This window comes from Leucoraja erinacea, chromosome 3 (genome assembly GCF_028641065.1).
Source record: "Leucoraja erinacea ecotype New England chromosome 3, Leri_hhj_1, whole genome shotgun sequence".
NCBI classification, from domain to species: Eukaryota; Metazoa; Chordata; class Chondrichthyes; order Rajiformes; family Rajidae; genus Leucoraja; species Leucoraja erinaceus.
The window spans coordinates 79983969-80005930 of NC_073379.1; the positions used below are offsets into that span (position 1 = coordinate 79983969).

Below are 21962 nucleotides of genomic sequence, written 5' to 3' on the forward strand. Positions count from 1 at the left end.
GGGGTAGCTCTGCTGGTGAGGGGTGGAATTCAGTCCCTTGCGAGGGAAGACATAGGGACTGATGAGGTAGAGTCACTGTGGATTGAGTTGAGGAATTGTAAAGGCAAGAAGACACTAATTGGTGTTATCTACAGACCCCCAAATAGTAGCCTGGATGTAGGGTGTAAGTTGTAGCAGGAGTTAAAACTGGCATGTAACAAAGGTAATGCCACTGTGGTGATGGGGGATTTCAATATGCAGGTAGACTGGGAAAATCAGTTTGGTTCAGGACCCCAAGAAAGAGAGTTTGTAGAATGCCTCTGAGATGGATTCTTAGAGCAGCTTGTAATGGAGCCGACCAGAGAAAAGGCAATTCTGGATTTTGTGTCATCCAATGAACCAGATATGATAAGAGAACTCGAGGTAAAGAAACCGCTTGGAGGTAGTGATCATAATATGATTAGTTTTAATCTGTGGTCATACATATCAAAATGGACTACAAGGCAAATGTTCTTACATGCTCAGACTGGTTGACTATCAACATTAAGTTAAACTTCTGTAAAATAAACTTGGACTAATTGTGATAACAGGACTACAGATTACATTAATTTGAAGATGTCCATACTTATTCAAGAATACTTTAAAATTACTTGGACATGTACTTGACGGGGCTGACTATACATCGAGAGGTGCCAAGGGTTATGGGGAGAAGGTGGGAGAATGGGGTAAGGAGGGAAAAATAGTTCTGCCATGTTCGAATGGTGCAGTAGACGATGGGCCGAATGGCTTAATTCTGTTCATATCACTTATGACCTTATGAATGGTGGAATTTAGCTGGAGAGCTCTGTTTTCTCACTGGCACAGACACCATGGGCTGAATGGCCTTCTTCTGTAAGTTTTCTATGACCTCCGAGGCATGATATTGCTCAGCTCTCTCCATCCTATTCCTTTTATGTGCAATTTTCTTACCTCCAACCTGACATGCATTCTGTACAGTGGTGGAATGCACTACATTTCCTGCAGCCTTCACTACATCTTCTGCACACATTGTCACCTAAGAAAAATACAAGCGTACATATAATGCAGCAAAATTCAGAAGACAAATTTGAAAATTATGATTAGACAAAGATTTTTCCGACGCTGTATCTGAATATGTCCATTTATTTAACTTTTCCTGGTTCTAATGAGAGATCATTGACCCAAAACATTGGTTCTTCACGAATGCTGTCTGACCTCTTGAATATCTCCACGATTTTCTGTTTCTATTTCAAGGAAGTCAAGGAAAGTATAAAACTAAAAGATTAGTTGCAAAGATTAGTGGGAAGTCAGATTGGGAAGCTTTCAAAGAACAACAGAAGAGAATTAAAAAAGCAATACGGGGAAAAAAGATGAAATACGAAGGTAAGCTAGCAAATAATATAAGATAGCAAGAGTTTCTTCAGTTATATAAAGATTAAGAAAGAGTCAAGAGTGGATGTTGGACAACTGGACAATGATGCAGGAGAGGTGATAATGGAGAATAAAGAAAAGACAGAGGAGTTGAATAACTTTTTTGCATCAATCTTCACAGTGGAAAGTGCCAGCAATGTGACAGAAATTCAAGAGAGTCAGGGGATGGAAGTTAGTGGAGTGGCTTTTACTAGGGAAAATATGCTTGGGAAGCTGAAAGGGCTGAAGGTGGATAAGCCACCTGGATCAGATGGACTGGACCCTAGCGTTCTGAAAGAGGTGGCTTTAGTGATTGTGGAGGAATTAATAGTAATATTTCAAGTATAGCATTTCAAGTATAATATTTTGAGTATAGGAGCAGGGAGGTTCTACTGCAGTTGTATAGGGCCTTGGAGAGACCACACCTGGAGTATTGTGTACAATTTTGGTCTCCTAATCTGAGGAAAGACATTCTTACCATAGAGGGAGTACAGAGAAGGTTCACCAGACAGTTTCCTGGGATGGCAGGACTTTCATATGAAGAAAGACTGGATAGACTCAGCTTGTACTCGCTAGAATTTAGAAGATTGAGGGGGGATCTTATAGAAACGTACAAAATTCTTAAGTGGTTGGACAGGCTAGATGCAGGAATATTGTTCCCGATGTTGGGGAAGTCCAGGACAAGGGGTCACAGTTTAAGGATAAGGGGGAAGTCTTTTAGGACCGAGATGAGAAAAACATTTTTCACACAAAGAGTGGTGAATCTGTGGAATTCTCTGCCACAGAGGGTAGTTGAGGCCACAGTTCATTGGCTATATTTAAGAGGGAGTTAGATGTGGCCCTTGTGGCTAATGGGATCAGGGGGTATGGAGAGAAGGCAGGTACAGGATAATTAGTTGGATGATCAGCCATGATCATATTGAATGGCGGTGCAGGCTCGAAGGGCCGAATGGCCTACTCCTGCACCTATTTTCTATGTTTCTAAGAATCACTAGAATCAGATACTAGCATAGTTAGCAGGTTGGGTAGATGGCAGAAGGCAAAGAGTGGCAATAAAGGGGGCTTTATCTGGTTGACTGCCAGTGACTCGCAGAATTCCACAGGGGTCGGTGCTGGGGCCTCAACTCTTCACGTTGTATATTAACAATTTACAACGAGGAGATTGAAAACTTTGTGGCCAAATTTGCGGATTATATGAAAATAGGTGGAGGGGCAGGTAGTGTAGAGAAAGCAGTGACTCTGCAGGAGGACTTGGACAGGTTGGGAGAGTGGGCACAGAAGTGACAGATGGAATATAGTGTAGCAACGTGTGAAGTCATGCATTTTGGTAGAAGGAATTAAGGCGCAGACTATTTTCTAAATGGGGAAAGAATCCAGAAATCGGAGGTGCAAAGGGATCTGGGAGTGCTGGTGCAGGATTCCCAAAACGTTAATCTGCAAGATGAGTCGGTAATAAAGAAGGCAAACACAATACTAGCATTTATTTTAAGCGCTAGAATACAAAAACATGGAAGGAATGCTGAGGCTCTACAAGGCACTGGTCAGGCCGTATTTGGGTTATAATGAGTAATTTTGGGCACCATATCTGAGGAAGGATGGGGGTCCAGAGGAGGCTTACAAGAATGATCCCAGGAATTAGTTGGTTAACATATGATGAGTGTTTGACAGCACAGGGCCTGTACTCGCTGGAGTTTAGAAGGACGAAGGGGGACCTTATTGAAACTTATGGAATAGTGAAAGGCTGGAATAGAGTGAGGAGGAGGTTTCCTCTAGTAGGAGAATCAAGGACTAGAGGCCATAACCTCAGAATTAAAGGATGTTCCTTTGGGAAGATGAGGAGGAATTTATTTAGTCAGAGGGTGGTGAATCTGTAGAATTATTTTTCACAGAAGGCTGTGGAGGCCAAGTCACTGGATATTTTTAAGGCAGAGATAGATAGGTTCTTGATTAGTACGGGTGTCCGGGGTTGTGGTGAGAAGGCAGGAGAATGTAGTTAGGGGAGAGAGAGAGATAGATCAGCCATGACTGAATAGTGGGGGAGACTTGATGGGCCGAATGGACTAATTCTGCTCCTATCACTTATGACCTAACAATTGCAGTTTTTTTTCCCTTTTCAAATATTTGACTACTGCTCTCAATCAATTTTGTCAATTATATTAACATACCAAGTGCTGAGCAAAAATTTGTGATTATTGGGAACATACAAGATAAAGTGCTGAGCAAAGATCCAGATACAATTAATTGTCATTTGTGATTATGCTGGGACCAAGACACAACATAATTTACATAAATCCATCACATTGCTGTGATGGAAGGCCAAAAAAACTTATCTCTCCACTGCACTCTCATGGACATGGATATAAATGTATGGTAGACACAAAATACTGGAGTAACTCTGAAGAAAGGTCTTGACCCGAAACGTCACCTGTTCCTTCTCTCCGGAGATGCTGCCTGTCCCACTGAGCTACTCCAGCATTTTGTGTTTATGTTCGATTTAAACCAGCATCTGCAGTTCTTTCCTACTGGATATAAATGTGATGGGCTGTTGAGTAAGTTCGCTAACAACACCAACATTGAAGGAAATGCTGACAGTAAGGAAGTCAGTCAAAAGATAGTGGGATATAGATCAGCTGCAGAAACGGGCAGAGAGATGGAGTTTAACCCGAGCAAGTGAGAGGTCATGCACTTTGGGAGGTTGAATGCAAGTTAATGGCAAGGCGTGTAACAGCATTGTTGTGAAAAGGGATCTTGGAGTCCAAGTTCATAGCTTACTAACGGTGGCAGCACAAGTAGATTGGGAGGTAAAATAAGTTAGTCCTCGTCTCTGGATTACAATTCCAGTACATATTTACTACCTATGAATTCTGCAATAATTGTCAAAACGTAATGGAATTATTTTATTTTCTCGATATCGAATCTTACCTTTGTCTAGGTAGAAGCGGTCTAAGCAGTTTGGAATACAGGAATTTGTCTCTTCACTCAAGTGGTAGCCATTTTTGCAGGAAGTGCACTGGTCACTGCGGCTCCCTATGCATGACTCACAGATGGACCAGCATTTTTTACAGCGTTTCTTCTCATCACCAAAGAATCCTCTTGGACATTGAGGAACGCAAGTTCTGCAGTTTTCGCAAACAAACCAATCAGAATAAGATCTCAAACTTTTTTTGAAAAAAATCATAGAATATAGACAGTCTCCCAGAACAACTACTCATTGCAATTTGTATACAGGAAAAATAAATGCACAGAGGATGCTATCGCTCTTACACCACATTCATCTCCAGATCACCTTGAAAATAAGGACCTCTGTCAGCTTGTTATTCATTGACTACAGCCTAGCCTTCAAAAGCATCGTACTGATTAAATTCATATCTAAACATCCTGACCAGCAGACCTCACTAAGTTAGAAATGGTCATAACACTTCCCCCATCTTGACCCTCAACACTCGTTGAGGCACAACAATACAACTGGTAGACCTGCTGCCTCAGCACCAGAGCCAGGTTCAATCCTGACCTCGGGTGCTGTTTGTGTGGAATTTGCGCGTGTTCCCCCTGTGATCACATGGGTTTCCTCCAGTACTCTAGTTTCCTCCCACATCCCAAAGACGTGTGGGATTATAGGTTAATTGGCCTTTGCAAATTGCCCTTAAATGAGTAGGGAGTGGATGCAAAAGTGAACATAGAACTAGTATTAATGGTGTAATCGATGGTCGGTGTGGACTCAGTGGACCTGATTCCGTGCAGTATCTTCAAACGAAAACTAAACTAAACTGGTCCCCATCAGGGTTATGCATTCAGTCCCTTGCTCTACCCATGGCTGCATGGCCAAGGTCAACGCTAGCTCAATCTATAAATTTGCTGATGAAACTCCTGATATCAGTCGGATCTACAACAACGAGATTAAGTGCAGGAAAGAGATAGAAAACTTTGTATCATGGCGTCAGGATAACAACCTAGCCCTTAATATGACAAAAGAGTTGGCTGTTGACCCAAGGAAGCAAGGGGGTGAAGACAACTCCATCTGTAGAGATGGTCAACAATTTTACTTCGGAGTCACGCGAGTGACTACGTGAAGAAGAACCCCGCCAGGACGCATGCGTGTCATATCGCTACACGCATTCCAACGAGTCACAGCAGGGGGAACAACGTTCCCCTTAGCGGCAGAATTTGAAAGCCGGGAACAGCAGGTAAGGAGACTCTGCATTCCTTCCACTTACCTTACAGTTGGAGACATGGACCAGATCCACGAAAGCTGCGAAAAAGCTGGCGGGGGAGAACCGCAGAGTTGCAGGCAGCCGGCAGCAGCAGCCAACGGCACGTCAATCTCCCGTAATGGGAACACCTGTGCCCGACTTCGCTCCCGCACCGGCCATGGCCAGGCGGTAGAGCGAAGGAAAAAACTAACAGAGTCGTTGACTCCGATGAGTCCGACTCTGAATAGCCGCGAGCGGCCAGTGCCCGTGAGAATTGGGGCTGGTTGGAGCGGCTTCAGGAGCAGCCGCGAGCGGCCAGTGCCCATGAGCATTGAAGCCGGTTGGAGCGGCTGGGAGCGGGGAACTACAGCAGCCGCGAGCGGCCAGTGCCCGAGAGCATTGGAGCCGGTTGGAGCGGCTTCAGGAACAGGGAACTACAGCAGCCGTAGCAGCCGCGAGCGGCCAGTGCCCGTGAGCATTGGGGCCGGTTGGAGCGGCTTCAGGAGCAGCCGCGAGCGGCCAGTGCCCGAGAGCATTGGAGCCGGTTGGAGCGACTGCAGGAACTGGAGCAGCCGTGAGTGGCCAGTGCCCGAGAGCATTGGAGCCAGTTGGAGCGGCTGTTGGAGCAAATACTCCAAAGTGACAGGCTCCGGGAGATGGAGACTAGTCACAGTGGGCAGCTAGTAAGTCCTACAGCAGTACCTCTTGTAGGGCTGCACAGTGTTTCTCCCTCATCAGAGGGGAGTACAGGGGGTCAATTCTGGGCTGACCCTGAAGAGGGGTGCAGAACATACCCCTAGTGTGCATGGGATGCAAGAAAACCTATTGGATATGGTGGCCCAATTTATTCAACCCGACCAAACTGGCCAAAACCTGGAACCTAAAATAGCTGCAAGTATCGACTACTTGTCATTCAACCAGCTATAAGTACAGGCATTATTGGACACCACAGCAAGACACTTACCACCAGGGAACTGCAAATCACTGAATGTTCCCAGTGTCAACCAGTGTATTTGAAAACATGTCGGAGCCTCAATCAGAGCCAGGGACTTGAAACTACAGAAAGTTCTGAAATTCCTAACGCGGGAATTACGGTTTTCGCCCGCACAATAAACGAAAAAGACATGACACAAGATCACCAGGATGCACTGGCTTTATTTTGCAACTACCAATATGAGTAAACAGCATTAGGAAGAGTGCCATCCAACCAGCTTTAGACCCTAATTTGCAGGCCTATGCAAACCTGGAACCTCCAAACCACCAATATTACTATTTGGAGGCAACGTATCAAAACAGGCAAAAGAACTTGACGAAGAGGGTAAAACCCTGGGGCTCATTAAAGCAACGTCTAAAAATACTTCGGCCAGAAACAGCACCCCTACGCACCACCAGTCGGCCAAGACAAACTGGTGAAAGCTCGAAGGCCAGGAACACTCAACATCGGTCTTTTTTTTAGGCCATGGCCCAGACCGGCCTTCCTGGGAAATGCGCTAACCCTCAACACCGACCCAACTACAGATCCAGACACCGGCGCCTCAACGTCCACGGAGGATGCCGAAAAAGTAGCAAACCTACCAATAGTAACCATGGAGGTAGGTGGGTCTGGTTCCTTACGAGGTTGGTGGGAGATTACAATTCTATCTGGATGCATGGAATAAATTAACTACCGATACTTATATTTTCAGAAGTATAGGGTTATACCATAGAATTTATACAAAAACATAACCCTCCTGTTCAGCATGTACCGAACCAAATGTTCTTGCTTACAGGCAAAGAAAAATCAAAAGCGCATGCTGAACTACAGTGGCCTTATAAAAAAGGAGTAATGGAGGAAACCCAACACGAATCACAGGAATTCGTGTCCAAAATCTGTATCATAAACAATTGCCGCATCATCATAGATTTGACTAATTTGAATACTTTCGTACTATATATTCATTACTAGATGGAAACCTTTGTTACTGCTTTGCAATTGATTTCCTAAGGTTACTGCATGGCAAGCATCGATTTAAAGATGCTTACTATAAAGTACCCATTAGAGGTGACCACAGATGTTATTTAACACAATGGATCATCTGGGGTTCACCCTTAACTCAGTTCACATGTCAGTGACTTTACCGAAAGAAAAGGTTACAGCCTTAATGGAGGCTTGCAGCAAAATCATTGACATCACAAAACCATCCATCAGACTGGTAGCAAGAATAATTGGTAATAGTGGCTGCGTTTCCAGCCACACAAATCGGACCTTTACATTATCAAAAATTACAGAGGGCAAAATACGAACTCAAAAATTATGTTGGTCATTTTGACAGACCAATGAAGCTACCAACAGAGGCCATAATGGGACTAAAATGGTGGAAAGATAACATTAGGCATTGTTCCAATCCAAACATTATCAGCAACCCGTCCATGGTACTACATACTGATGCCAGTGCACTTGGTTGGGGTGCTACCAATTCCATCTCCAGCTGTGGGGGAGATGGAATGCGCAGGAGGCATCATTATTACAAACACTGGGCATAAACTACCTGGGAATGTTAAGTGCATTCCATAGCCTTAAGTCATATTGTTCTGGGTTATCACCAGCATGTTAGACTACATATTCACAACACCATCGTGGTAGCATATATCAACCATATGGGTGGAAACAAATTGACATCATGTGACAATCTGGCCAACACAATTTGGCAATAGTGTATCCAGAGAGAATTTGGATATTAGCTACCTACTTACCAGGTAAACTAAATTTAGTGGCAGACACCAGGTCACGCAAATTCAATGAAAACATTGAATGGATGTTGGATAAAAATGTATTTGTTGAAATTACAGCACGGTATGGAACACCAGATATCGACCTATTCGCATCCAGGCTCACACCAGTTATCGAATTATGTTCAAGGGAACCAGAACCTGGAGCAGCGGCAACAGATGCATTTTCGCTGCATTGGGAGATATTGTTTATTTATGCATTCCCTCCTTCTGCCTCATCAGTCGGGTATTAAGGAAAATACAGCAAGACTCCGCGTCTGGTATTTTGATAGTACCCGATTGGCCTACTCCACCATGGGTCCCGGGAATACTCAACATGGTATTAGAACCATGCATCACCATCCATCATAGACCTAATTTACTGGTTCATCCCGCAACAAGGGGAAGTTACCCATGTCATAATTATATAAACCTATTAATTTGTAGAGTTTGAAAGCACCTCTACTACACCTGGGACTGACGGACCGAACAGTGGATATTATTTCAGCGGCCCACAGACAGTCCACCAAAAAACAGTACTTGGTGTCATCAAGAAATGGGAAAAGTACTGTCACAACAATAACATCACCCACAGATCTATGAACATCTCGTCTGTTCTGGAATTCCTGGCAAGCCTCCATTACGATGAGGGGCTCAGTCATAGTGCCATCAACTGCGCCAGAAGTGCTCTGTCAACATACCTGTGGCAAGGAACAGAGCGGCATTCTGTTGGGACACACCCTGGTAACCAAACTCATGAGGGGCATTTTTAATGTAAATCCCCCAAGAACCAGGTACTCCCAAATATGGGATGAGAGCATTGTACTGACCATGTTAAGAAACTGGTCTCCCGCTACAGCTCTGTCCCTACAGAAACTGACTATGAAAACAGTCATGCTGATGGCCTTGGTCACGGCACAAAGGGTCCAGTCGCTACAGAAACTAAGGCTGGACAACATGACTATTTCATCTGGAAATTTAACTTTTCACATCAATGAATTAGTCAAACAGAACAGACAGGGGTCACCAGGCCTAAAAACAGAATTCAGGGCCTACCCGACAGATGATCGTCTCTGTATTGTAACACACTTACTATTATATATGGAGTATACTAAGATCATCAGAGGCAAAGAAATGTCACTTTTAATCAGCTACAAACAGCCACTCAAAAAAAATGACAGTCCAGACCTTCTCTAGATGGCTAAAACCGTTCCTAATAAAGGCTGGAGTCGACACTAGCATTTTAAAATCTCACTCCACCAGGGCTGCAGCTACACCAGCAGCTATGAAGTTGGATGTTCCTATGGACCAAATCCTCAAGACAGCAGTATGGTCAACGGAGAAAACTTTCCAACGATTTTATAACAAACCAGTCATTGAACCTGGAACATTTGCAGATACAATTTTAAGTTTGTAATATAATTTTACCTCATAAATAGGGGCTATAATTTGGTGTTAATATTTATCGTTGGGTTTTCAATATCATATTGATGTCTAATGATGTTAACACTATTCTCCCCATAATCAAGGCAGATGTGATGCATGGACTCGTTTCCACGGCATGAAATCACAGAGCTTTAAAATCTTCACGTAGTCACTCACGTGACTCCGAAGTAAAGTAGTAAGATTAAACGAGAACTTACCAGTTTGAAGTTTGATCGTTATTTTATGAGGAGTAACGTTGAGGGATTACGTGCCCTCCGCTCCCACCCTTGATCATATACTCAACTGGTATCTCTTCTCTAATCTTACTATGTTTAGTCATTACAGTTATCTGTGATTTCACACCGCTGCTTTGAAGAATGACACGCATGTGTCCTGACGGGGTTCTTCTTCATGTAATCCCTCAACGTTACTCCTCATAAAATAACAATCAAACTTCAAACTGGTAAGTTCTCGTTTAATCTTACTATTTTGTGTTGCTAAGTATCATTCTTACCAGCAACCTAACATAATCCCTTCACAATGATCAAGAAAGTGCATCAGTAGAATTAATTTCTTAGGCATCTGAGCAGATTTGACATGTCCATGTGTTTAGTGCAATTTAGAGATACAGCACAGAAATTGGCCCTCCGACCCACCGAGTCTGCGATGACCATCGATTCCCGCACATTAACACTATCCTACACACACTAGAACAATTTACAAATTTACTAGAGCCAATTAGCCTACAAACCTGTACGTCTTTGGGATGTGGGAGGAAACACGGAGCACCCAAGGAAAACCCATGCAGGCCAGAGGAAGAATGTAGAAGCTCCGTACAGACAGCACCTGTAGCCAGGATCGAACACGGGTCTCTGCCGCTGTAAGGCAGTAATTCTACTGCTGCGCCACCATGCTGGACTCCGAGGATTGTAAAGTAGAAGATGGGCAGAATGGGCTAATTTTGCTCCTGTGACCGAACGTCTACAGATATGCTACAGAAAGTATTTTGATGGGATGCTTCTCAGAGGATGTGTATGACAAATGCTCTGTTCTTGACTATCTGAACTTGTAGTGGCGAACACAATCTCATCCATCACAGGCTCATGTCTTTCCATCAAGTACATCAGTACCATGCATTGCACCAGGATGGTTAGAAGCATCCTCAAGGAGTCTGCCACCCTCGCTATTCATTTGTCTCTCTTCTATCTTCTCGGAGAAGATACAGGAGCTCAAATGACCGGACTTAAATACAACTTCTCCCCCTTGGCTATCAGGCTTCTGAAACAATAACCTCTTTTACATCACGTTATGAGGTGCTGCCACTTATACTTACTTTTAACTCTACCTGAACTGTTTATTCTGTTATTGTATTTTAATATTTTCTGCACTACTTCTTACTGCACTGGTTGTTCTTACCTCATTCTGCTGTTTGGAATACGTCCTTTATTTATTGTTTTATTTAACATTGTATACTGCTTGCTCTGTGAGCTTTATGTGAACAATGAGTTTCATAGCGGCCAGGTGTACATAATAAACTAATCTGATTCAGTTTCTTAGAAGCTAAGAACTGAAGAATTTCAAACAGCATTATATCGGTGCATTAAAATGACTTAGGGCCATGTCTACAGATGTATATTGCCAATATGTAATCCAGCACTCCATTGGATCAACTGTACGAAGTCCAAATTGGATAATGGCTTTATTAAAATTTCATACATTTACTGACTTCATATTTTTTGAGCACCAGGATAAACATATCACATCGGTTCAATCTTCAAAATGGAATTCCATGGAATAATTGAAAGTAGACATTTGGAGAAGCAATTTCAGCTTAATAAAGCATGTAATTTATTTTCTCCATCATTAATGACCAACTAATGAAATTGCATTCTCAGAAATGGGATATTTCACTGCCATCTACATTTACATTAACTTTTACTTAGTTACTAACATCTTTTTTTGGATGAAGATAAATTTAAACCTTCTAAATTGGTACATTAAAAAAAAATCTGGAATGAATGAACGAGTGGAATTATTCATTTGGGGATTTAAATTTGAACATAGTCTCTCATGCCGACATAGTTAGACTGAGGTCATTTGAGAAATGTGATGGTCATGAGAAATGATGGACATAAACAAAAGCAAGAGTGCAAGGAAATAAAAAAGGAACCACAAATTAATGAACATTAATGACACCTGGAAGTCAAAATAAAAATAAAAATGAACATTGTATAACATTGCTGGAAAAGTTAGCAAAGTTAGAGGATTGAGAGGATTGCAGTATTCAAAAATGGAGGATTAAATAAAATTTAAGAAAAGAAAATAAAGAAGCAAAAAGAGAAAAAGAGATTCAATAAATGTATTTAAAAAGATATGCGAAGCATAGATGGGTCTGTTGGAGACCGGGAATGGCAAAAATTGTTATGAGGTACAAGAAATTTTGGAAAGGTACGAATTTTGAATCTGTAAACGAAAGTCGTTTGGGAAATAAGTGGGTAATGGCATCTAGGGAGCATGGGGAATTGAAAAAATTTAAGAGACAAAGTTGACAACAACCTTGTGCCTGGTGGTTTGCAATCGATGGATGGCAAAGAGGTTGCATGTTGATGTGGATAGCTCCAATGGGTTGAAAATGAAAAAGGTCAACCTACTATTCAGGAAAAAACAGAGGAAACCATAGATAGAAACATAGAAATTAGGTGCAGGAGTAGGCCATTCGGCCCTTCGAGCCTGCACCGCCATTCAATATGATCATGGCTGATCATCCAACTCGGTATCCCGTACCTGCCTTCTCTCCATACCCTCTGATCCCCTTGGCCACAAGGGCCACATCTAACTCCCTCTTAAATATAGCCAATGAACTGGCCTCAACTACCCTCTGTGGCAGAGAGTTCCACAGATTCACCACTCTGTGTGAAAAAAGTTCTCCTCATCTCGGTTTTAAAGGATTTCCCCCTTCTCCTTAAGCTGTGACCCCTTGTCCTGGAATTCCCGAGCATCGGGAACAATCTTCCTGCATCTAGCCTGTCCAACCCCTTAAGAATTTTGTAAGTTTCTATAAGATCCCCTCTCAATCTCCTAAATTCTAGAGAGTATAAACCAAGTCTATCCAGTCTTTCTTCATAAGACAGTCCTGACATCCCAGGAATCAGTCTGGTGAACCTTCTCTGCACTCCCTCTATGGCAATAATGTCCTTCCTCAGATTTGGAGACCAAAACTGCACGCAATACTCCAGGTGTGGTCTCACCAAGACCCTGTACAACTGCAGTAGAACCTCCCTGCTCCTATACTCAAATCCTCTTGCTATGAAATAAGATAGGTTTAGCCCGACACCTGTTGTTAAAAAAGCCAAGGTGAAAACTGGTAGACAGTGCAATTAGATTTCTGAAATACATTCAATTAGATACTGCCTAAACGCATATCTCAAGGAATAAACCTTTGCTGTGTAGGCACTGCAAGGGGAAGTCCAGCAATGAACACACCCCACCACCAACTCCTTCTCAGATGGGTGGAGATGCAGATAATATAGAATGAGAGTGCTTGGGAAAAGAATAAAACATTGCAAGATGAATGCCATTATTTTTAAAAACTAAAAACAGAAAGTGGTAGGAATCTGGACTTCACTATGAGAAGAGTCAGATTCAATTATGGCTTTCAAAAGGGAACTAGGCAAGTACTTGAAACTAAGAATTGTCAGGTTTATGGGAGCAGGGCACTAAGGGAGGTTAGTTGGATTGTAGTTGCACAGAGCCAATACAGATTTAATGACCCAGTTGGCTTCTATCCATGCAATAAGCTTTCTAAGAAGAAAAAACAAATGTCTTCAAAGACACTATTATAAACTTTCTGGTAAAGATCTGAGATATTTAAAGTGCCAAAGGACCAAAGAACAAAGGACATTTATTGTCACTTACACCAATTGGTGCAGCAAAATTTGAGCTACCATTGCAGCACACAAATAAGAAAAACTATAAACATAAAAACATCCCCCCCACAGCGGAATGAACGTTTCCCACTGAGAGGGAAGGCAACAAAGTTCAGTCCTCTTCCTCTTGTTCACCCGTGGTCGGGGCCTATTGAGGCCTCCGCAGTCGCCGCAACGGCGGGCGGGCGGCCCGATGTTTCAGGCCGGGATGATGGAACACTCTCAGCGGCTAAAGAACACTCTCAGCGGCTTGGAGTTCCGAATCGGCCGCTTCATGCCGGAGACCGAGACTCCCGAAGTCCACAGGCAGTGCGGGGCCGAGCTCCAACACTGGCGACCTCGGCGAAAGATCCCAGGGCTCCGCGATGTTAAAGGCAGCTCTGCCCGCGTCTGGGAGCTCCGCAGACCACAGCTCCACGGTGTTAAAGTCGTTTGTCCCAGCATTCCGGAGTTTCCAACACGGCGACCTCGGTAAGGTATCAGCCGCTTGACGATGGTCATTCAGTGCTGCGCCGCCGCTGTGGCTGAAGCTCCGGCAGGAAAGGCCGTGCTAATCCAGATGGTAGGCCGCCAGGAGGGGGCGAAGATGCGGCTCGGTGGAAAGACGCATCTTCGACTCAGGTAGCGACTGTGAAAAAGATCCACCCCACATAAAAGTACTAAAGGGCCTGTCCCACTGCGGCGACCTAATTCGCGAGTTTAGATGAGTTTGCCCTCGACTCATTCTCACAGCATGGTAGATACGAGGTCTTAGGAGGTCTTTGTAACTCTCCTTCATGCTTGAGAGTAGTTCCCGCGTACTCGAGGCCTCAGCTAGGTCGCGGCATTTTTTTCAACATGCTAAAAAATGTCCGCAAGTTAAAAAAAGGTTGCCGTGGAAATAAAAAATATTTTTTTACTCGTAGGTTTAGTCGAGGTAGGTCATAGTAGGTCGCAATGCTATCGTATGTAATCGAAGTCAATCGAAACTAATCGAAGGTAGTCAAAGGTAAAGCTCGTTGAAAAAATAGGTAAATAAAGTGACCGGTAATGTTAAATGCCCACTAAACTTTATTAAAAGTTGTCCGGCTTCTTAAAAGTGTCTCCACTCCTTCTCCCGCCCCTTCTGCGCTCTCTAAAGGACTTACTGTTACTGTGCCAGCCGTCTTTTATCTTCCTGTTCACCACAGGTGTGAATTTCAGACAGCGCTCCCCCGCTTTCCCTGGCCCCCGCCTTTGCGTGTGTGCGTGTGCGCAGACAGTCAATCCGGCTCACGGTTTCATCGCTGATGGTCGATCCAGCTCGAGGTTTTTCAGGCGCGTGTCCACGAGCTTGAAGGTCGAAGACAGTCGCTGAAAAGTCACGTGAGTGGGACAGGCACTCAAAAGACCTCCAACACAAAACTTTTACCGGACTAAAAATTAAAAAAAGGATGAAAGTACGAACAACTGCAGGCGAGGCTGCCAGACTCGATGGCGCCACCACTCGGAATGGTTAAGACAATGTCCAGAAATGGAAAATGCAAGTAATGGGAACTGAATTTTACATTGATATTTTAGTTGGGACATTTCAGTGATTGTAGTACCAAGCAACTGAGCTACAATGAAATAGGGTCATGTATAATGTAACAAAACCTGGCACACCAGATGCAATGTTCTGAAACAACTGGTGAAGATCTGCTGTACATTATCCTATATGCCAACTGAATATGAAAACCATTGACTTTTTATGATTTTATATTTATAACTTAATCTGTAATAACAGTGAATTCTTAAATGTTTTTAATGCATCTTAAATACATTAATTGGCTTACCTGGTGTTATTTTTAAACTTGAGGAAGTAATGCAAACAATCAATGCATTGATGAGGTCCAGGTCCTTCACAGCCATTTTGACATTCAATGTCACAGGGTCCTAAACAATGAAAGTTTTGGTGCTTGATCTCACTTTTGTCTAGAGAAGCAACACTTAATTTAGAAATCTTAAACAGGCAAGTTATGAATTAAATCTATAAGAAAACATGCTGAGTGTTTGTTTTTCCCCCCATCTTGCTTCAATGCATGGTCAGCGCCAATTTTACCTTTCAAGATGAAAAATATTAGGGATTGAATACACTTTATAGAATAGTTCTGACTGGAATTGAAAAAGAGTTAAAAGTTAAGTCTGCAAGTCTAATATTGGAATAAGTAACATTCAAATAACCATGGCAGCTTTAATCATGGAGAAGACAGCACATTTATGGTATGGGAATCTGCTTATAACTGCTTTCATCTGCTTGATGAAAAATATTTAATTCTTATTTGCCAAACCGTTTTTCAGATCCTGGTTATATATAAAATCAGTGCAATAGCCTTAAAGCTTTGGTAAAATAGTAGACTCCTAAACAGCAACTGGCTTGTCTCCTATCTTCTAAAATAAAAACCCGTGAACATCTACTCACAGAAATCAAATTAATCACTGACAAAATATTTAGTTAGTACTCAGCATCAGATATTACATACTGATAAACTAATATGACCTTAGGGATTCCACGGTTTGCTTCTTACATAATTTATTGTCCATCAAAAGATTAAAGATTTCATTCACATTTTGAGCGCAGATTAGATCAATCTTCGTAGTTATGAGGATTTAAGATATCCATATTGCAGAAGGTGGATTGGAACTCTGCAATCTTAATTATAAATCTCCAATCCTGGCATCAGCCTTTTAAACTTCCTCTGCATCCTCCCTGGTATTATCACATCCTTCAAATAATGGCCTAAACCCACACAAAATGTAGTCCCTCTATGATCTAAACAATGTTATCTCCTGCTCTGAAGAAGGGGCTCGACCCGAAACGTCCTTCGCTCCATAGATGCTCCCTCACCCACTGAGTTTCTCCGGCATTTTTATCTACCTTCCAGCACTAGAGATCTCTCTGTAGTTACATAAGGCAGAAGCTTGGGAGGGTGCAATGAGAGCTGTTGATATTGGGCCAAGTCCACCACTGACATGTGGGAGTTATTTACAGGCAAGTAGATGGAAGAGGATGGAATCACAGGACCATTGAAAAATATAACGAGTAAAGAACACAAGCAGATGTTTGAAAGGAGGCCACAAAACGGCATTGGCCAGTCGGATTAAAGAAAATCTCAAAGCCTTTTATAACTACATTAAGAACAAGAGGGTACCAGGAAGAAGGTTGGATTAGTCAAGCATAAAGGAGGCAATTTATGTTTGGAATCTGGGGATGTAGGTGAGGTGTTAAATGAGTACTTTGTATTCATTTTTACTAAGGAGAAAGACATGAAGGACAACGAGATTAGTATAGAGAAACAAATATGCATGGGTAATTTAAAGAGGCTGTCCCACTGCGGCGACCTAATTGGCGAGTTTAGAAGAGTTTGCCCTCGACTCGTACTCGCAGCATGGTCGACACGAGGTCCTAGGAGGTCTTTGTAACTTTGTAACTCTCCTTCATGCACGAGAGGAGTCCCCACTTACTCGGGGCCTCAGCTAGGTCACGGCGTATTTTTCAACATGTTGAAAAATGCCCGCGAGTAAACAAAAGGTCGCCATGGGGAAAAAAACATTTATTCATAGGTTTAGTCGTAGTAGGTCGGCATGTTATTCGTAGGTAATCGAGGGTAGTCGAAGGTAATCGTAGATAGTCTTCAACATAGTCGAAGGAGGTCAAAGGAGGTCACATAGTCGAAGGAGGTCTTCAATATGACACTTCCTCAAACTCTCCTAAACTCGCCAATTAGGTCGCTGCAGTGGGACAGCCCCTTAAGATCAAGAAGGTGGTGGTGTTGGGGCTCTTGGAGCATCAAGGTGGATAAATCCCCAGGACCTGATGGGATCGCTCCCAGGTTACTTAGAGAAAGAAGAGAGGAGATTGTGAGAGCCTTGATATAGATCCTTGAATCTTCTCTAGTTACCGACAAGGTTGGGGAGGTTGGGGGGTAGCTAATGTTACCTAGGTGACGTTTCTTCTTCAGACTGTTTGTAGGGGCAGTGGAGGTGGGGGAGGGGGTGTGGAAATAAAAGCTGGAGGAGAGAAAGTAAGTTGCATGCTTGCTTTCATAGGTTGGGGCATTCAGTATAAGAGTCGGGAAATCATGATACTATATATTGATTATAGATCGGCTGTATTGCATGCCGTTTTGGATTTCCCATTACAGAAAGGACAAGGTGGTTTTGGAAAGCGTGCAGAGGAGATTTACCAGAATGATGCTTGGATTATGGGGTATTAGATTGTTTGTTTGGATTGTTTTCTCTGTATGCCAGAGGTTGTAGAGAGACTTGATAAAAGCATATAAAATTATCAGAGACATAGATAGGGTAGACCTTCCTCCCCCAGGTAAATATATCATGGATTAGAGGGTATAGCTTTAAGGTGAGAGGGGCAAGTTTAAAGGAGATGAGCAGTGCTAGTTTTCCTTTCTTTTTTTCCCGCAGCGGGTGGCGAGTGCCTGGAACACGCTGCAGGGGGTGGCGTTTGAGGTGGCTACAATAGTGGCAGTTAAAGAGACTTTTGGATAAGCCAGTGGATATGCAGGGAATGGAAGGACATGAATTATGAGCAGGTGGATTAGGGTTAGTCTCGGCATTATGTTTGGCACAGACATTGTCGGCCGAAGGGCCTGTCCATGCGTTGTACTCTATGTACATTACAAGTCATGGGCAAAATAGGATAATATCCTGCTGGCCTCGGTATTCACCTAATCCATCTGTCCTACTTTCTTCAATTGTTTAAGGACATGCTTTCCCTGTTCCCATTATTTATAGTGTATTCTCTTTTCACGGGATCCAAGGGTAAATGGTAAACTCTATGGAAAAAGAAGGTTTAGCTTTGTTGAGCAATGTCAATTCCAATGACTGATGGAAATTTTAGTGACTGGATAAATACATACTGTGAGACTCTGCAATGCTAGATGATACCCTACAACCCTTAGCGGAGATGCCAGTAATCCTACATCAGTTAAGATTAATTGGTACCTGGATCGGAAGGGGGGGGGGGATACGAGGTAATTCAATTGCACAGGGTCTGAAATCTGCCGTCTTAAAGAATGTTTAAGGCAGAAAACCCCTTCCTGTTTCAATGTCCCTGGACAAGCATTCCAAGAGCACGGGATCCACAGGTCAAGGTTGGGATATGGAAAAAGAAGCTTCGATGGATATGACCAATAAATTCCAATGATGATGCTGAATTTTAGTGTCTGGTCGTAAATACATACATGATTCTGCACTGCAAACATCACCACCCTTGCAGAGATGCCACGTAATCCACACTGACTTTTAAATTAATTGGATACCTGCTCTGCCTGCATTGAGCAGGTTAAATCCTGGAATTTTCCACCAATGATGGAAGTACCTTTACTACATGGCCTGCAATAGTTCAAGGCGGCAGCTCTCAATTACTTTCTTTCAGTCATGGACAGGTCTGTATACAAATGCATTACTTTTGACACCAATGTAGTCAAGAAAAGGGACATACTTTAGAAACATAGAAACATAGAAATTAGGTGCAGGAATAGGCCATTCGGCCCTTCGAGCCTGCACCGCCATTCAATATGATCATGGCTGATCATCCAACTCAGTATCCCGTACCCGCCTTCTCTCCATACCTCCTGATCCCTTTAGCCACTAGGGCCACATCTAACTCCCTCTTAAATATAGTCAATGAACTGGCCTCAACTACCTTCTGTGGCAGAGAATTCCAGCGATTCACCACTATACTTTACTTTGGTGGCAATGTTAAATCAATTCTTTTCTGGGAATTTCAGCTCAAACTGTACCCTACAATTAACATCAGTGGGTGCATTAAGAATACAAAGACTTTCCATCTCCTAATTAATTTAGTCAAAAGTAGCAATGCTCTGACAATCTAAATGAATACCGTTCTAAGCTATAAAATTAGTGGTACGTTTGTTCAATTATAGGCTGAAAGCAAAGGGTGAAAGGAAAAGAGATGTAGATTGGCATGGACTTTCACCACTCATGGGCCAAAATGACAGACATATGTGTTCCCTACAATAATTTGCAACTTCAAGTCAAGTTTATTCGTCACATACACATACGAGATGTGCAGTGAAATGAAAAGTGGCAATGCTCGCGGACTTTCTGCAAAAAAACCCCACAAACAGAATGGAACAGAACTTACCAGCCTGCTCATCTGTGTAATCCTCTGAGACCTCATCTGGGCTGGATCGTGGTTTTGGCTGACATGCATATGGATGTGTAGATGTACCATGAAGTACAAGAGACCATTCCTTCAGTTTTCCTGAAGAAAAGTATGATCACAATACCTTATGACATGTGTTATAACAATACACCTTGAAGTACATGTATATGAAACGGATTAATTTTTTAAACAATTGAATTCTAAACAAGAATATTACAATTGAATAGTAATGATTTTACTATTAGAAAATGGGGGAATAATGTGTTGAATTCTATTCACCTGCAAAATTAAGACTGACGCTGACATTTTCTACACTCCATATAAACCTCATTCCCTAGCGATGACCTTCCACTCTTAGACTGGAAAAAAGTGCTTGCCATCTGCATCACCAATTCCTTAGATTCTTCCTCAAAACATTACTCTCAAACTAAAATCCTTATTACTATTAAACCATGACTATTAAATCAAGCATTCTGTGAAAATATGGGACAGTGGGGAGAAAAGGGCTAAAGTACAGGACATGTGAACAAAGCTTAATTTTGAAGTTCAACATTTCTAATAAATGCTTTCTTGAAATGGATGCAATCTGTTCCACAAATGATCACCCAATTTGCAAGACCGATAGCACAGTGATCAGCAAGTCAACATGTTCCTATACCATGGATTACTTGTGTTTCAAAGCAGGCACGGAAATCGCTATCAAAATATGGAGGGGACTGGGGGGCAGGGGGGAACCACAATTTTTTGCCGACGCCGCGCGCATGCGTACACACACGCACGCGGCTTCGGAGGCTCAATCCAGCGCTAAATGCAGCTCAACTCTGCCTGTCCTGCCGGGTTAACCCAAGCCCTGCCTGGACTGATGGGACACCTGCGTTGCTTCTCCGCGCTGGCCATATTTCCCGCAAGCCCAGGCAGGTTAAACTGGCGGGGCAGGCAGAGTTGAGCTGGGTTTAGCGCTGCTTCCCTTCGCTGGCTGTGGGCCTGGGGGTACTGCTCCTGTCTGACTCCTGACCTCTCTGGCCACCCGTGGTGGGGGGGGCGCACTCAGTGGGGACGGGACAGCGCTGGAGACCCGGCCGGGATCGATCCTGGCTGTGGATGAGGCGCAGGTCTGTGCCGAGAGTGTTTTGGCACGTCTCCCTCCTCCAATCATCGCACTCTATCCTCAGTTTCAACCCCCTTCCCCCACTCCTCCCTCCTCCAATGATCGCGCTGAATCATCATGTCCTGCCCCCATTGCCTGCTGACCGACGTCTCTCTCGTCCAATCGGTGCCCCCGATCAGCAGTCCCATCTCCACTGTCTCGCGGAAAGCGGAGATTTCACCGGGTTTTAAAATCCAGATTACGAAAACTTGGGGGGGGGGGGGGGGGGGGGGGGGATGTCCCCCACCTCTCAAAACGGGGGGGGGGGGGGGGGGGGGGGGGTGGGGGTGTGTCCCCCCTGCCCCCCCGGGTTTTCCGCCCCCGTTTCAAAGAATAGCACAGCATGCAATTAGCAACACAACTTATGTTGGTTTTTATTTTAAAGTTGATTTGAGTACAAGAGCAAAGATGCAGATGCAAGGATGAAACTTCCCCTTGCCTGGATGTGTGGAAGCATGAATCAAAGTCTGGGAATAGGCAAACAGCCATTTAGGAGAAAGGCTTTTAAAAAAGATCTGCACCCAAAGAGATAGTAAATCTCTCACTAATTTCAAGTCAGAGGCTCCAGATATTACTAGAATCGAGGGATGTGGAGTAAATGCAGGAAAATTACAAAGAATGGCCTATTCCTGCCCCTCTTTCTTATTTTCTTCTGGCATAGGGCTTTATTCCAGGTTACATTAGCAATCCAAGCTTCCTTTCTGGGGCTGTGTAAACAATCCATGTCCATAACCGCACACAGCAGGGTCAAAGCGGCTACAAAGAAATATAGATCGCACATCTGTGAAATTACCACAAAACAGCTGTGCTAGACCTCAATATAATTTTATATAAATTGTATATAGATACATACACGAACAATCTGGAATTAGGAAAAGAGGTTTTCCATTTAGGTAATTTAAACCATTTCTGGCCAAAGTGATTTGCATTTTGTGTATCTTTACCCAAAAGTTTCATTCTTCCATTTAAAAAAA

At 43.2% G+C, this 21962-nt stretch overlaps 1 protein-coding gene across 5 annotated transcripts in view; it reads right to left on the reverse strand.

Moving 5' to 3' along the window:
• pcsk5b (proprotein convertase subtilisin/kexin type 5b) overlaps window positions 1-21962 on the reverse strand; it is a 299623-nt gene that overhangs the window by 119989 nt on the left and 157672 nt on the right. For 3 of the 5 annotated variants that reach the window (XM_055633051.1, XM_055633054.1, XM_055633053.1), the window contains exons 14-17: window positions 19821-19940; window positions 15490-15628; window positions 4330-4523; window positions 949-1033 (exon numbers count right to left, since the gene is read on the reverse strand). In XM_055633051.1, coding sequence (XP_055489026.1) covers window positions 949-1033; window positions 4330-4523; window positions 15490-15628; window positions 19821-19940 — 538 coding nt within the window. The remainder of the gene's footprint in view (window positions 1-948; window positions 1034-4329; window positions 4524-15489; window positions 15629-19820; window positions 19941-21962) is intronic. The other 2 variants (XM_055633052.1, XM_055633056.1) reach the window with 1 other exon arrangement.